We start from the raw sequence: 15,737 nt of genomic DNA, 5'->3' as shown, positions 1-15,737 counted from the left end.
ACTGCCTTCAAAAGATTCACAAGGGCACGCCACCTCCTGGTCGCCCTATTGTGTCTGGAATAGGATCACTATTGGAACCGTTATCCAAATGTTGTGATTTTTTCTTAAAACCCGTTGTTCAACAGACCTCAACTTTTTTAAAAGATACCAAACATACCCTGGTCTTGTTAGACCAAATTAACACCACCGGTACTACAGATATGCTGATATGTCTTGATGTGGAGGCCTTATATACTAATATACCTCAGGATGCAACCTTGGCAGCAGTGGAAGAGATTCTCCACTCCATGATTGGGACCTACAACACCGCTATCATCTTTATTATAGAATGTGCGAGTCTAGCTCTAAAAGAGAACTTCTTCCAGTTCTAAGACAAACTTTACCATCAAATACAAGGGACCTCTATCGGGAGTACATTTGCACCTAGTTTAGCTTGCCTCTACATGTATTCTTTTGAACAACGCTACATTCTTACATCTTCACAACCATTTTTTTCTAATATCCGGCTATGGCGCCGATACATAGATGATATCTTGGTGGTATGGCAAGGCGATATAGACCAAGTCCAGGCGTTTATACATTGGATCAGTACTATGGATGACCACCTTCATTTTAGTGCCAATTTCTCCAATAAAGAGGTGGCTTTTTTGGACCTACGGATTATTTTAACAAATGGGGTCCTACACTCATCTATCTTCCACAAACCAACTGACAGAAACCGTTTATTGCTTTTTGATAGTCATCATCCTAAATCTTTAAGGATAAATTTACCTTTTGGACAATTCCTGAGAGTGAGACGTAACTGTTCCAATATCTCTGATTTTTACTCACAAGCTGCTGTCCTTGGTCAAAAATTGAGAGACCGCAATTATCCCAAGCATATTATTGGACAGGCCAAGAAAAGAGCGAGGAACATACCTAGAGATGTTCTTCTGACCAATAATGTACGTGCACCTCAGACTAGATTGACTTGCGTCACTACTTTCACTCCTCTAAGCAACCACGTCAAAAAGATTATTAAGAAACATTGGCCTACCTTGAATAGTTCTGGAGAATCGATGGAATGCCCCTTGTTCGCCTTCAAAAGAACCCAGAATATCAAGGACCTTGTGGTACATACCAGACCCAGACTCAATAAGAAGACGGACACATCTACTACTAGATCTTGGTTAGGGGTTAGAGGTCACCACCCTTGTGGCGGATGTAATGTGTGTCCCCTAAAAATAAGTACCCATGAGTTAGATCTAGGGGAGACTAAGACATGGCAGTTAAGAACACATACAAACTGCCGAACCAAGATCTGCATCTATATGATCACCTGACCTTGCAATTTAAGATACGTTGGGATGACTACAAGGATGGTGAAGACCCGGATCAATGAACATCGCAGTACCATAAGATGCCAGAGATCCTCAACCAAGTTGACTAAACACTATATAGAACAACAACATACCCCCAATGATCTCAAGTGGGTAATTCTGGAAAGTTTTAAGGATAATAGAGAATGTACTATTAGACTGTTCGAGAAAGAACAACGTTGGATATACAGACTTAAAACACATCAAAACGGACTCAATGATGATATCCAATGGGTAGACTTCATTCATCGTAGATAAAATTCCATGATGATGTCCAATTAGTAGTTATTATTGATGAAATTTGCCACCAATTCATTTTAATACACTTTTGGACCTCGAAGAAATTAGCTGAAGTTATTTTAAAGACCATTTGTCTGATTTTCTTTTTACTATGGAGCTACCCAGATTTATTAAGGACTATTTTCTTTTGTGGCTACCTAGGTTTATCATGGATAATTGAGTTCTCCTCCCTGGTTGATGGGAAGACTAGTTCCCCTTTCTCATAAATCAAGACATATCACTCTATTTGAGACTAATCATATCCTGAAGAATATTAATGATTGTTCCACCCTTCCACTTTCTTCACTTTTCACATCATGTAATATCTACTAAATCTCTATGAGATATACCACTTTGAAAGTTTCTTTTTCCCGGAAAATATTGTAAGATGGACGCCAAAATGGAAAAAGGGAACTTGTCCCTTTTTTTTTTTTATCTCTACCGTAGTTCACTATGGCTATTCTTCATGAATCAAGATGGCCCCCACTCCTTTACAATATGTTTAGTCCTTTGTTTATTTTAATAATTTTCTTTCAACTTAAGGCCCAGCCCCGGTGTGTACCTTTCACAATTCCGGGAGCTTCAAGCCGGGTAGGTGACACCGGGCGATGTGGCAGAGTGAGAAGTAAGTGCCCCGTTTTTCTTTTTTTCTTTTTTACACCTTTTGAACGCTTGTAACTATTTCAATTGCCTTCGGCTGTTGCCCTAATCCGGGAGTGCACTATATATATTGCACGCTAACTACTCTTTTCCGGCTTCATGCGGGGGACTATAACGCGGTATTAACACTCTGGTACCAGTGCTTTTACCGGCTCTACGTTCGACACAGGTAAACGAGGAACCAGCGCTTGACTGAATTACCGAATCCCCGAAGTTGTAACTGTCTCGTTACACTGGGGACTTGTAAATCCTTGATGTATCTGAGAAGGAACATGTTACTTTTTGTATATTTATTGGTGGGAACTTTTTTTTAAAAAAAGGCTCGTTTGACCTGAACCTTTTTCTCAAATTGCTCAGTCTCCTCCCTTTTTTCATTACTACGTCTAAGGGCACTGTTTAGTACTTTCTTATATGGTCACAGTATCTTAGCATAACAACATACCAATAGGGCTTGGTACATCCCTTTATCTTCAGCTAAGCCTAGATAGTAAAAGGGACGGTGAGATATTTGGACATTCAATGTGGGCACTTATTTACCAGCCAATTCAAGTTTTGTTTGCTATATACATTGTCATTACAGCCACCAAGTCTGTAACTGCTTGATAATGACTTGACAATCTCGTATTTAGACCTTTAGGACCACAGTAACTTGTTGCGCACCCAATGGGGCCCATCCCCTAATACGAGGAGGGTAAGCACAAATGTATTTTAACTAATGAGTGCATGATTTGTTGTTCACGTTTTTTTCAGGCATGCACATCACATAGGGGACAAGTCACCAATGTGTGTTTTTTGCTTTATGACGTTTCGAGATATATAAATTGTACAATGTGCTTGACTTTCTTTTACATTCATTTTCCAGGTTACTGCGAAACATTGCAATACCCACTGTAGGTACTGTGACAATTAGGATTAGGTCGTTTTTTTCTGGTCCTGATGAATCGCATTAGATCTTAGAGACTTATATAGCGTGAAACATGTTGACCTTTATAGCAGTATAGGGGTTCCTTTAACTGCTCTAACTACACTCCCAGAATTTAGGGTAGCGTAGTTTAGATTTTTTGCAGGGGAGACGAGATCTTATCCACTTGTCCCCTTATTACTTCTTTTTGTTTTTAATCATGACAGAGGTTTAATACTAAATATATTATCTTTTCTACCTCTAGCCATTTTTAACAGCATTTTCCTTCTATACCAATCCAATATACATCAACCGGCATTTTCCTACAACAAAGGAACTCCGGCAAAGAGCCCCCTTTGTGGGGCCCGTCAGGCATTGCAGTGCCGGCCTGACGAGGAGCATAGCCCAATGATGAAGCATGTCACCTATTGGTGAGTGAGGGCTTTTGTTCCAGTATATTTGGATCCCAGAGACTTCCTTTTCTTGCCCCTGGGATTCAGCAGGGATCACACTTTCTTTTTTTCTTTATTGGAACTGTGTATTCTTTGTTTTTGTGTCATCTTTGTGAGGCCCCACAGGGGCCGGGGTGTAACAAGCAGAAGCACCCCCATGCAGAGGGAAGTGGACAGGCCCTCAGCGTGGTGAAAATCAGCAGTGAAGGAGGTTCATCCCCTCCTTCTCAAATAGCAGTAGGTGCACATTGTGGTCACTGCGTAACTCAGAGTTGCGTTGTGGAAGGCCTCGCCTTATGCCTCACCTCTGAACTCCATTATGGGCCACCTAGTCATCCAAGCAATGGTGACACTCACTGGTCAGCCTTGCCGTCGGTAGCCCTCAGTAGGAGAGGCAAGCTAGGTATTTGTTAGCAGCAAACGGCAGCTGTATCGGAAGGATAAAAGGGGGATTTTAAATGGGTCGGCCACAGAGCTCACTGTGTGTCCAATATGGCCGCCATCTTGACCATGCCCCTGTTATTTCCCCATAACATTGTAATTCCATGTAAATGTCTACACAACCAGGAGGGGAGGGTTAATAAGTACCAGATTTCCAGTGGATTAAAGGAACTCCATGAGCACTTGCATAATCAAGACCATATACTCTAATTTTAGTGGCCATCAGTTTCTTTTAATGGATCTTTCGCTTCAACTACAGATAGCGCTAACTGAGACCAGAGGGATTACATATCCCAGACTGCTTTTTGGCCCCAGGAGGTGGCCATTTTCTGCATCACCTGCTCCAACTTGCCATTTCCAACGAGCGCTATAAAGCGCGAGGGGGCATACCGCAGCACGGGATGCACTAACCGAGCCAGAGGACTACATATCCCAGACTGCTTTGTGACCCCAGGATGCGGCCAGATTTCTGCGTCACCTGCTCCCACTTGCCTATTCCAATGAGCGCTATAAAGGCGAGGGGGCATACCACAGCACAGGACGCGTGCGAAATGCGCCCGGGCCAAGGGCGGACCTGTCTGCCCACATCCGCGGCCGACCGAGGCTAGGCTGGGCCACCCCCCTGAGTCTGGTTCATTTTTTAGCACTTTTGTATAGCTTGAAGGGTAAGCTCCCTAACATACCATCCCAGGTCCCATGTTCTATTCTAACATATTGCCACAGAGATGGGTAAAAGAAAACCGACTGAAGGTGGTGGGGGGGAGCAAAAGAAAATCTCTAAAAAGTCAGGGTGTAATGATGTGCTTGATCACATTGATAACCTCCTGGCTGATTGCGGGGAAATACGAACCCCACCATCTGATGTAGACCAATCAATGAGTCCCAAACTGTGTTTAGCAATCCAACTGCTGACCGACAAGCAGGAAAGTATATCCAATATGTTTACTAAAGCTGGTTTACAGATGAGTAACAAGACCTGTACAGCACCCCAAAACCTGGTAGATCTAGTTCCTAGTTCTGACTCCTCTCATGACACAGCAATAGTGCCTCCTCCCTCTCCCATCCCCTGTACCAATCGCTTTCTACCGCTAACATGCATCCCAGATCCATACACAATTCAGGATCTTTCAGTTTCTCCCCCCCAAGCTGGGGCAGGTGGCCTCCCAAACAACCAGCCATGTTCCCCCTCTTCTAATGACTTGGTAGGTTGCATACAAACACTCAGGTCAGAAATAGCAGCCCTAAAGTGTATGATAGGTGACCTTGTGGTCACAGTGAGGCATCTCATGGAAGGGAGGGGGAGAACACCTAGGGAAGGAGCCACCATCCCAGTTTTGGCTAACACCCCCGCTCTGGCACCAATTACTCCAACCGTGCCTCCCCATGCAAAACACCTTAAAGCCACCCAGGTTTACCCAGGTTTACCACATGAGGATACCATCTCTAGGACATCAGTTAGAGCCCGCACTATGGGTTCCGGAACACCTGCAGGTGTGCCAAACGAATCTCTTTTCAACTACCCTCAGAGCAAAAGTTCCAACTCCATAGCCCCTACATTAGGGGAGGGTAGTCATTCTAGTAGAACACACGTTGCCAAGGCCACCACCCTCCCTCCTCGGACATTTTTTATGACTAATGTAGCTAAACTCAACTCTTGCGGGGAAGGAAGGGAAAGACTCCTTGATTAATAAAGTCACCCACTGGATCCGACATAGTAGAGGATGTCTCTCAGTAATCAGAAAAGATATCCTTAGGGCCAGACGGTATAGGTCTCTGAGCTCAACCGTCCAATTATATTGAGCTTCTTATAGAAAATGGGCAGTTAGCTTATGACTTAGTGGCCCTAGACCAAAGAACCAATCCTCCGGATTAATCTGCTATACAGTTCAAACTCGATCCACCCATTCTTTTCTGTGCGCCATCCCCTCACGCTGTTCTAGATGATGGCATTGTTTGCTTCAAGATAGATTGACCCCGAGAGCTCAAGGTACAGGTCTCCTATGATAGATCCAATAGCTGTGCAAGCTCTGATAACTGTCTCTGCACAACCAGGTACTGAGCAGATATGCCCGACCTGAGAGACAGGAAGGCCCCTATCATATCACCTGATGTCGAGCACCAGCCACCAAGGAAGCCTTTCAACTTTCTACAGGTTCCCTAGATTTACAGGCAAATCTTGCCCTATTGCTTGACTCCATGACTACCTGTCAGAAAGCAAACATTGTTTCCTGGAATGTGACAGGTATTAAATCTAAACTTCCATTGCCTCACTGGAGTACCTTTATCAACCAATATGACATAAGTATTTTCCACGAAACCTGGCTAATCGAACCTGCCTACAAACCTGGCGATGCAACCTACCACACACCCGCTACTCCCAGTAAGGTGGGTCGTCCATCGCGGGGCCTCCTATTATGGGTGAAAATCGCCCTACAGTGCTTAGTGAAATTGCTACCTACCAGCAGTTTCTTGGTATCAGTCTCAAAGGATCTGGGACCACTGTCACTGACATATACAACATATACGCTAGGGCAGGGTTCTGCAAAGTTGGTCCTGGAGAGCCAGGTCCATGCCAGGTTTTTAGCATATCCACATTTAGAATAAAGATGTTTCAGAAATCTAAATTTTTCTAAATGTGGATATGCTAAAAACCTGCCATGGACCGGTCTCTCCAGGACCGACTTTGCAGAACCCTGCGCTAGGGGAACAAAGGGACCCAACCACTCTGCCACCTTGCAGTCCCTTGAGACCCAACTGGGTGAATGATCCTCTAAACATGCCCTCATTGTAGCGGGGGACTTCAATGACACTTTCAAACCTCTCGGTCTGGATAGTATGGGCGATTTCCTGGAAGAAGATAACCTATGGCATATACCTAGGTTTGAACTCCCCCTATTAAGAAGTGGCACTAGGCTGCCCTGCAACTAAATGGTCTCACCCTCGGTCAAGGCCTGAGGGCAGTCATTGGAAGAACTAAATCCGACAGGCATGCCGCCCATACGTTCATTGGCACACAGGGGAAGAGTCGCATCGACTATATCCTGATGGACCTCAGACATTGGCATTTGGTAGATTACATGGTAGTCCGGACCCAAATGGACAGTGACCACAATCCACTCTGTCTTAGCTTACAGCCCCCTTAGGAAAGGGCACCCATCGTGTCAACTACCGCCAATGTAACCAAGGTGGTTCAGGCTGAGAACGACAGATGGCATCTAAGATGGAGCAAGGTCCTGAGAGACGACATTCTCTCTACCATCAATCAAGATCTGACACACTGCGTAGCATTGATATCCATGATGGAAGAGGAAGACGGAAACTGTTCTTCTCTACTAGATGATGTACACACTGGGTTCTTCAAAAGACTGGAACAGCTACTAACCATGCCAGTTGCCCACAACACTCGTAGCGCTCGACCCCGTGAGGGAGATAACTGGTTTAATCGAGACTGTCGATTGACCAGAACAAAACTAATTAGTGCATCAAGCAAAAAAGATGTTGCCCGAGTTAGGACTCTGCGGAACCTGTATAAGCAGACGCAGAACAAGGCCAGGAAGGACTGGGAGGGGGAAAGATAGAGACTTATAAAGGTCGCTTGTGAACGCAGGGATTCTAAATCCTTCTGGCTTATGGTAAGCAAAAGAAACCAAAGGGGAGTTCCCGCAATTGGCAATAACATCCAGCCCTCTGACAGGCTCCAACATTTCAATTCCCTCTATAATGTTGAAAGCCAATTCGCAACCTCCTTTGCCCCTTTACTCCTATCCCAGCCCAATACAATCTACTGGGACAGTTTGTTCAACCTGGGAGACATCCGAGAAGCAATAAATAACATAGTACATTTGAAAGCTGCTGGCCCCGATGGTGACCTTTTCCTCCATAACATCGCAATTGCTAGGGGAGCCCTAATTCCTGAGTCATGGAGGGGTGCTGAGGTAAGACCCATCTATCAGAAAGGTTAGAGGTCTCTACCCACAAACTATAGGCCCATAAGCCTTATTGATACAGTGCAAAAAGATATTCTGTTGTGCCCTACTATCAAAATTCCACGACTGGATCTCTGAGAATAACATCTTGTTACCATTCCAGGCTGGCCTTAGGTCCATAACAAGTACCATAGATCAGGTGTTTCGGTTTCTGCTCTCATATTGGAAGGTTGCAGTGATAGGGAAGCGGAGTCTCTACATTGCCTTTATAGACCTCAAGTCAGCCTTCGACCTGGTCTCCAAAGGTAAACTCTGGGAGGTCTTCAACAGGATGGGAATGACCTCAGGGCTCCTGACCATAACATTCGATTACACAAAGCCAATTTCGCAAAAGTACATTGGGGAAACCAGGGTGACCTCACCGACCCGATCAAGGTAGTCAGGGGCGTTCGGCAGGGTTGCGTAATAGCTCCAACTCTCTTTTCCTTATATTTGAACCAGGTCGTTCAACACTTCACATTGCAGCCCTCTGATGCACCAGCCCTAGGCAATGAAAAGATCCAAAACCCTGATGGGCCTCCAATTCTCGCTGAATTGATTTGACGATTTCTGCTCCAAGAGAGGACGCCAACACCTTCATAACCAAGTTCATGGTCATTAACCCACACAGATTATACATGGGGAACTTTTCCCTAGGTGGGTCTAAATTAGAACGAGTTAACACCTTTGAATATTTAGGGATCAAACTATCAGACTCAATTTCCTGGAAAACCAATATTAATTCCACATCATTCAAATTTAGCCAGCTGGTGGGCCTCCTTCTAAGGGACCAATAGCTGCTGCTCTCCAGATCTATAACAATGAAGTCTGTCAGCACAGCACTTTACGGGGCTGAACTCTGGGGCTTCGAGGATATAAAGGAGCTTACCCATCTAGAAAACATGTTAATGAGAAAGCTCACCTTCTTCCTGTGCATTTGGATCTGGACCGTTGCTGTTTTTGAGGAGAATCATGGCAACTCCCGAACTTTCCTCTTATACCGCTGCGTTCCGGGAAGTTTGTTAATTGGATACCTCCAATAAGAGCCAGAGGATCAAATCAGCCAAGTCATTACTGATTGCCATTGGGACGGGAGACTCATGGAACTCCTCATACACAGGGTCACCACCGACTAAAGAAAGAGTGAAGTCTTGTTACTGGGAGTGGGTAACAGTCTATATCTCGCTCACTCTCATTAGGGCGATTAACTAGTGAGTTTCTGGACTTTAAGTCCACCTGGTTCCTAGAACCTTACCTGGATAGCATTCTAGATCCGACTGACAGGAAGCTCTACTGTATATGCAATTCAGATTTGGTTCCCTCCCTCTTAAACCTTTCACAAATAGATGGCAGAATAGGGCCCCTTCTGCAACTTGTTCCAGGAGGCAACAGTCCATGTCTTCTTGGTATGCCCATCTTACACTCCTTTACGTAGGAAATGGCTTGCTCCAACCTGCAAACAGCTAGGGACCCGAGATCATGCTGCAGTCATGAGGATTCTAAAATCTGACTCTAGTCTGCCCATTGCCATTGCAGTTGCCAAATTCCTCGGAGGAATGTGGCGCAGCAGAAGGAAACTGGTCAAGATTGCCTAGCTGTTATGTTCCTGTAGTCCTACTTGCACTTTCCAGCCCCCATACTGTATTTTGGGACTGTGTTTTTATTGTATTGCTCTCTGTGCATCATTTTTATTTATCTTAAAGCAAATTTCTATTTTATGATTCTTAATTTATTATTTATTGTGGTGCTATGTGACTTTTATGGCACTGGATGCCAAAATAAAGTTTTTTATACTGTATAGATAGCACAAAATTATTTTAATTCTGTTGCTTAGCAATTTCCAAAACATAAAAACCAAAGAACTCAAAAGACCTGTCTCAGTTCTGGAGTCATAGCCAATAAAAATACAAATTCTACCCTCGCCTCATGGAAGCCCTTATGGATCAAGGAGATCATCTTCACAAGTATTAATCTCTATTGCAGTAGATGGTGAAAAAAATGAATTTGAGTAATTTGAGATAACATTGCTTTAAATGGTCATCAGATTTTTTTCAATACCTCAACAGGTGTTCATGTCATCTTGCAATTGCAAATAAACCTTTATGTACATATGAGACTGTCAGACACCATGTGCAGAGCACAATCAATTAGTTATTTTCATTATTCACAACAAATACAGGCATCTGCAGATGACCATATTAAGTACAATACCTTCTCTGATGATTTTGCAATTCCCTTTAAAAACAATATGCTCCATTATTTAAGACGGTCAGTGGTCATATTCAACACTTGTACACTTTGCTCAGTAAACTCCCCCTTTTAAGTTTTTTAAATCAGGCATCTGCTACAGATCCACGTGTATTAAGTGTAGGCAGAAAATGCTGATCTTGCATACCTTGAGCAACTGTTTAAATGCAAACTGTTGTAGGCATCCAATTCAGTAATGCAAACCAGACGCAAATTGTGCATGCCAGGGTGTTTTGCCAGGCCAATTTTTGCCTGGCAAAAGTAGTGCAATTCAACTGAGCCAATAAATGGTACACAGGCGCTGTTTGCAAACACCATAGCAACTTGTTCCATTACAGCACTGCTTCCCATTTCAACGTTCATAAGTCAGAATGGGATGCGCATTGCTCGTCCTGTAAATACCCAACCCTGTGCAATTGTTTTTTAACCATGCACAGTTTGCAATTAGGATACCAGTTGCAGCCCTTCTGGATTTGTCAGGAAGTAGTGGATCATTTTAGCACAATAATTTTGCTGTGCTTTGAAAAAAACAAAGGACAAATACACTTCCTTCCTTTTTAGGAGTGGCGCATTAGCGCACCCGTCACCTGACATTTAAAAAGCTTTAAGAAGCACCACTGACATAGGTGCTTTGGCCCTGCCCAAAAGTTGATTTCCTTGAGTATAGAGTTTGAGGTATTTTGATTGGGCAGAAGTTTTCTGCTTCTGCTTAAAAAAGAATGCTTGTATTGCACTTTTTGCCTAGCTGGAAAGCTTGTGCTCAACACAGCAGGACTTCGTTGGGTACAATTGTTATGTTATGTAATTTGTACAGCACACGTACACCCTAAAGTTTCTTGACACAAATAGGAAACAATAGTAAAAGCCAGAGAACTACTATAGTAGTTTACAGGTGGAAGGCTAGTTTGAATACGTTTTTAAATCTTTCCTAAACCTCTTACAGTCATTAGTGAGGTGAAGGGCAAGAGGCAGAAAATTGCAAAAGGTTGGGGCAAGTACCGAAAACCCAATACCACCCATCCGTTTCTTTTTGAAAGTCAGGATGGTCAGTAGGTTGGATGAAGAGGAACGTAAGAAGTGATTAGGAGTTTAGCTCCTGATTCTAGTTGGAATAAACCGGTGGCCCAGGTCATGTGGGGCCTTAAAGGTAATGCTACCTACCTTAAATCAGTCAATTAATCAGGATTTTTAAAGCATGGCTAATCAGCCGATAGGGTATTCAGGTGCTTGCAGGTCCTGTAGGCTTATTTGAACAGCCAGGTCTTAAGGTCCATTCGGATTTCCGGAAGTGAGGTGATGGTCCAGAGGGGAGTGGGGAGGCTGTTCCAGGTTTTTGCTGTGATGTGAGAGGAGGAGCTTCCTCTACTTCTGCTTCAGTAGTTACGGGGAGTATGGGCAATTTAAAAGAGAGGCAGCTTCTTGATGGTTGGTGGACGTTCAGGCAGGGGTTAATGTACTCAGGTCCTTAGTTGTGTAGAGCCTTGTGTAAGTGGGTAAGCAGCTTGAATTGGCATCTCTTTTGTACAGGGAGCCAGTGGACTTGCTAAGGTGGAACATGGTGTGGGTTTGTCAGGGAAGGCCGAGAGTGAGTCTGGTTGAGGCGTTCTGTATTGTCTGAAGTCCCTGTAGGAGGGCCTTGCCATAGTCCAATCGGCTGTTAATGAGGGTCTTTGTCACTGTGCGTCTCGTGTGGAGGGATAGCCACTTGAAGATCTTACGTAGCAGGTGCAAAGTGAAGAAGCAGGCGGAGAAGATGGGGTTAATCTGTGATTTCATAGTGAGCTGGTTGTCAATGAAGATTCTGAGGTTTCTGGCGTGGTCGGAGAGAGTGGGTACAGGTCCTAGGTCTGATTATTACCTGAGTCATTCCATGTGTTGCTGCTGTTGCCAAAGATCACTACTTCCATCTTGTCTGTGTTCAGCTGCAAGCAGTTGTTCTTCATCCAGTCAGCGTCACTTGTCATGCATCTGTGAAAGTTGGTTCTGGTGGTGGAGGGGTCATTGGTAAGTGAGAGGATGAGTTGGGTGTCATCTGTGTAGGAAATTATGTTGAGATCGTGGGATCTGATGATGTTGGCCAGTGGAGTCATATTTGCATTGAAGAGAGTGGTGTGACACCCCAGGTGATCTTCTTGGGTTCGGAGGTGAAAGGTGGGAGGTGACTCCTTTGAGTTCTTCCGGTGAGGGAGGAGGTGATCCATCTGAGCGTGCCCCCTTGAATGCTAATGTGGTGGAGTCTTTCAATCAGCATTGGGTGGAATACAGCGTAAAAAGCTGCTGAGAGATCGAGAAGGATCAAAGCTGCTGTTTCTCCTCAGTCGAGAAGGGTTCAGATGCCATCTGTGGCTGCGATCAGGGCAGTTTTGGTGCTATGATTGCGGCGGAAGTAGAATTGGGAGGTGTTGAGTAGCTGGTTCTGCTTCAGGTATGTCATGAGTTGCTTGTTGATGATCTTTTCCAGTACCTTCACTGGGAATGGGAGCAGGGAGATTGGCCAGTAGTTTTTGAGTTTGCTGGGGTCGGCAGAGGGTTTTTTGAGTAGTGGTCTGACTTCTGCATGTTTCCAGGCATTGGGAAATGTGCAGTGGTGATAGAGGTGCTGAGCAGGGTAGTGAGTTTCAAGCTGATCCTTTGGTTTTCAAGTTTGAAGATGTGGGGCTGGCATGGGTCTGTGGGAGCTCCTGAGTGGATGGATTCGATGGTGAAGGTGAAGTCCTGGGTGAAGATTATGTTCCAGGTGACCAGTGTGTGGTTCGGGTAAGTTATGGTATTATCATATTTGGCGAGGAAGTCCATAGGTGTGGGTTAAGGTTTGAAGTTTCAGTATATGGTTGCGATCTTTTGTGGAAGAAGTGGGCAAGGTTGTCACACAGTTTCTGTAAGGGTGTGATGTTGTTTTCGCTGGCAGCCGAGTTGGAGAACTCCTTAATGATGTTAAGAAATTCCTTGGTGTTATTGGTGCTGGTTTTGATGCATGCAGCAAAGATTGTCTTCTGTGTTGCCCTCCGGAGACGGCGGTAGAGGTTGAGGGAGGTCTTTAAGGCTGCTCTGTTGGAGGTGTCCTTGTTGGAGTGCCATCTCCTCTCCAGCTGTTTGTTGTCTCATTACACTGTTTTCAGTTCTTGGGTGTACCAGCTGGTATTTTTTGGAGGATTGTCTCTGGATATTGCTCTTGATGGGTATGATGCGGTTGGTGCAATTAGTGATCCGGGTGTTGACATTTTTCATTCCCTCTTCGAGGTTGGTAGTGGTAGCAGGGTTGGAGGTGTTGAATGCATCCTCCCAGCTGGTCTCTGAGATTTTGTTCCACCTTCTGTGGGGGCAGTGGTCATCTTGGGGGTGGAAGTGCGGGGGCTGGAGATGCTGAAGTGGACGATAGGGTGATTGGTTCATGTGAGTTCTGTGATATGACTGTATTTGACACGGTTGCTTGAGGTGAAAATGGAATCCAGTGTGTGTCCTGCAGTGTGTGTAGGGTCATGGATGTGGACGATAATCCTCTGTTCTGCTGAAAGCCAATGGAGGTCTAGTAAGAGTGGAGTGATATGGCAATACCTAGACTGGTTACAAATGAGTCTAGCAGCCTAATCCTGTATATTCTGCAGTCCACTCGTACTTTAGAGATACCCAAATAAAGGGAGTTAGCATAATCGCACGAGACATGATTAAGGTGATTATAGACAATGAGCTCTCTTTAAAAACTCCGATAGAGTCAGTAATTTCCAATTGTATTTCAATACCCCCCGAACATTAGGAAAATAGTTAGGCTTCTGACCAAAGAGAGCTCATTGTCTATAATCACCCCCAGTCTTCTAGCAGATTTTTTAGGGGGTTGGAGGTATCCCATTACCGATGGCTAATTGAAAGAAGTCCATAGGTCTGCTTTGTGGTTCACTAGAACAATCTCTGTTTTTTCTGTGAGTTTTAAAAAATTGCTCTGCATCCAGTTCCACATAAAACACATTATAGACTGAAAATTCCTTTGGGAAGCAAGGGAGCCATTGGCTCTAATAATAAGTTGAGAATCATTGGTGTAGTTGCAAATTCTACAGTTCTAGTGACCCAAAACCTGAATAAAATATGTAATATAAGTATTAAACAAGTGGGGAGAAAGAGAAGAACCCTGAGGGATGCCACAATCCAGCTGAGATGCAGGAGATTTTAAAACAACCCAGCTTGACGACTGCATGCAGTCACTAAAAAAAGATTTCATCCTATCAAGGGCAGATACAGAAAGCCTGAAGTTTTCTCCATTCTATCAACAATTTGTGGTTGACTGTATCAAAGGCTGCAGACAAATCTAACAGCACCAAGGTGGAGGTAAGGCCATCATCACAGTTCTTACGCATATCATCTCCTACTTCCAACAAAATAGACTCTGTGCAATTTTTTAGATAAAATCCCCCTTGATGCTTGTTAAAGAAAAGCAAGTTTAAGGCAGACACAGACAGCTTGTGCCACAAAGGAGTCTAACAATTTAGCCTGAAAAGGCAGCAAGGAGATAGGACAGTAGTTTTTTAGCAGTAGCATGTCTTTCCCTTGATTTTTCTGCAGAGGGATTACCTATTATGTGTGCTTCCCTGTAAAAGAGGAAAAAAATGGGCCAGAGATTTCTGAGGAAAAAGGTTTTACATTTTTTGTTGTACAGGGGTCATTAGGTGAACTCTATTTTATTCTGGACGTAAGCTCCAGAAATCGCTCTTCAGTAATAACAGGAAAGCTGTAAAGCAAACAAGAATTCTTGTCCAAAGGCGAGGTCAACAGCTCCCTATTACTGGGCACAATAGTATCTCTGATAATCTTTCTTTTGTCGATAGAAAATTGTTAACCTTAATACAAAATTCTTGTGAAGGGGCAATATTCAGACATAGGCGGTCATTACAACCTCAGCGGTCTGCATAGCATACCGCCGAGGCTGCGGGAGCCAGAATACCGCCAGCGCTGGCGGTATGGCTGGCTCCCTATTTTGACTTTTCCGCTGGCCCAGCGGAAAAGTCACATCAACATTGCCGCCGGCTCGTAATTGAGCCGGCGGCAATGCTGATGTGCAGCGGGTGCAGTAGCACCAGTCGCGCATTTCACTGCACGAAATTCGGGCAGTGAAATGCGCGACGGGGCTCTGCCTGGGCCAAGTGCCCATGCCAAGTGCATGGGCAGTGCAGGGGCCCCCAGGGGCCCCCTGAGTCCCCTTACCGCCAGCCTCTTCCTGGCGGTGCAAACCGTCAGAAACAGGCTGGCGGTAGGGGAATCATAATCCCCAGGGCAGTGCTGCTTGCAGCGCTGCCCTGGTGGATTATCACCGCCGGGGCTGAAATGGTGGTATACCGCCGGCCCCGGCGGTGCAAAATACGCCGGGAGGCACCGCCAGCCTGTTGGCGGTGCTCCCGTCGTTTTGCCCGCCAGGGTCATAATGACCACCATAGTCTTGTAGGTT

At 44.7% G+C, this 15,737-nt stretch overlaps 1 protein-coding gene across 1 annotated transcript in view; it reads right to left on the bottom strand.

Annotated features, from left to right (window-relative positions):
• Window positions 1-506: 506 nt before the first annotated feature.
• LOC138247024 (vomeronasal type-2 receptor 26-like) overlaps window positions 507-15,737 on the bottom strand; it is a 180,107-nt gene continuing 164,876 nt past the window's right edge. The window contains exon 6 of the mRNA XM_069201772.1: window positions 507-653. Within this exon, the coding sequence (XP_069057873.1) occupies window positions 507-653 (147 nt within the window). The remainder of the gene's footprint in view (window positions 654-15,737) is intronic.

Source organism: Pleurodeles waltl, chromosome 7 (assembly GCF_031143425.1).
Source record: "Pleurodeles waltl isolate 20211129_DDA chromosome 7, aPleWal1.hap1.20221129, whole genome shotgun sequence".
In the NCBI taxonomy this organism is placed as follows: Eukaryota; Metazoa; Chordata; class Amphibia; order Caudata; family Salamandridae; genus Pleurodeles; species Pleurodeles waltl.
The sequence above is the reverse complement of the archived record's forward strand: the minus strand, read 5'-3'. Positions and strand labels throughout refer to the sequence as shown.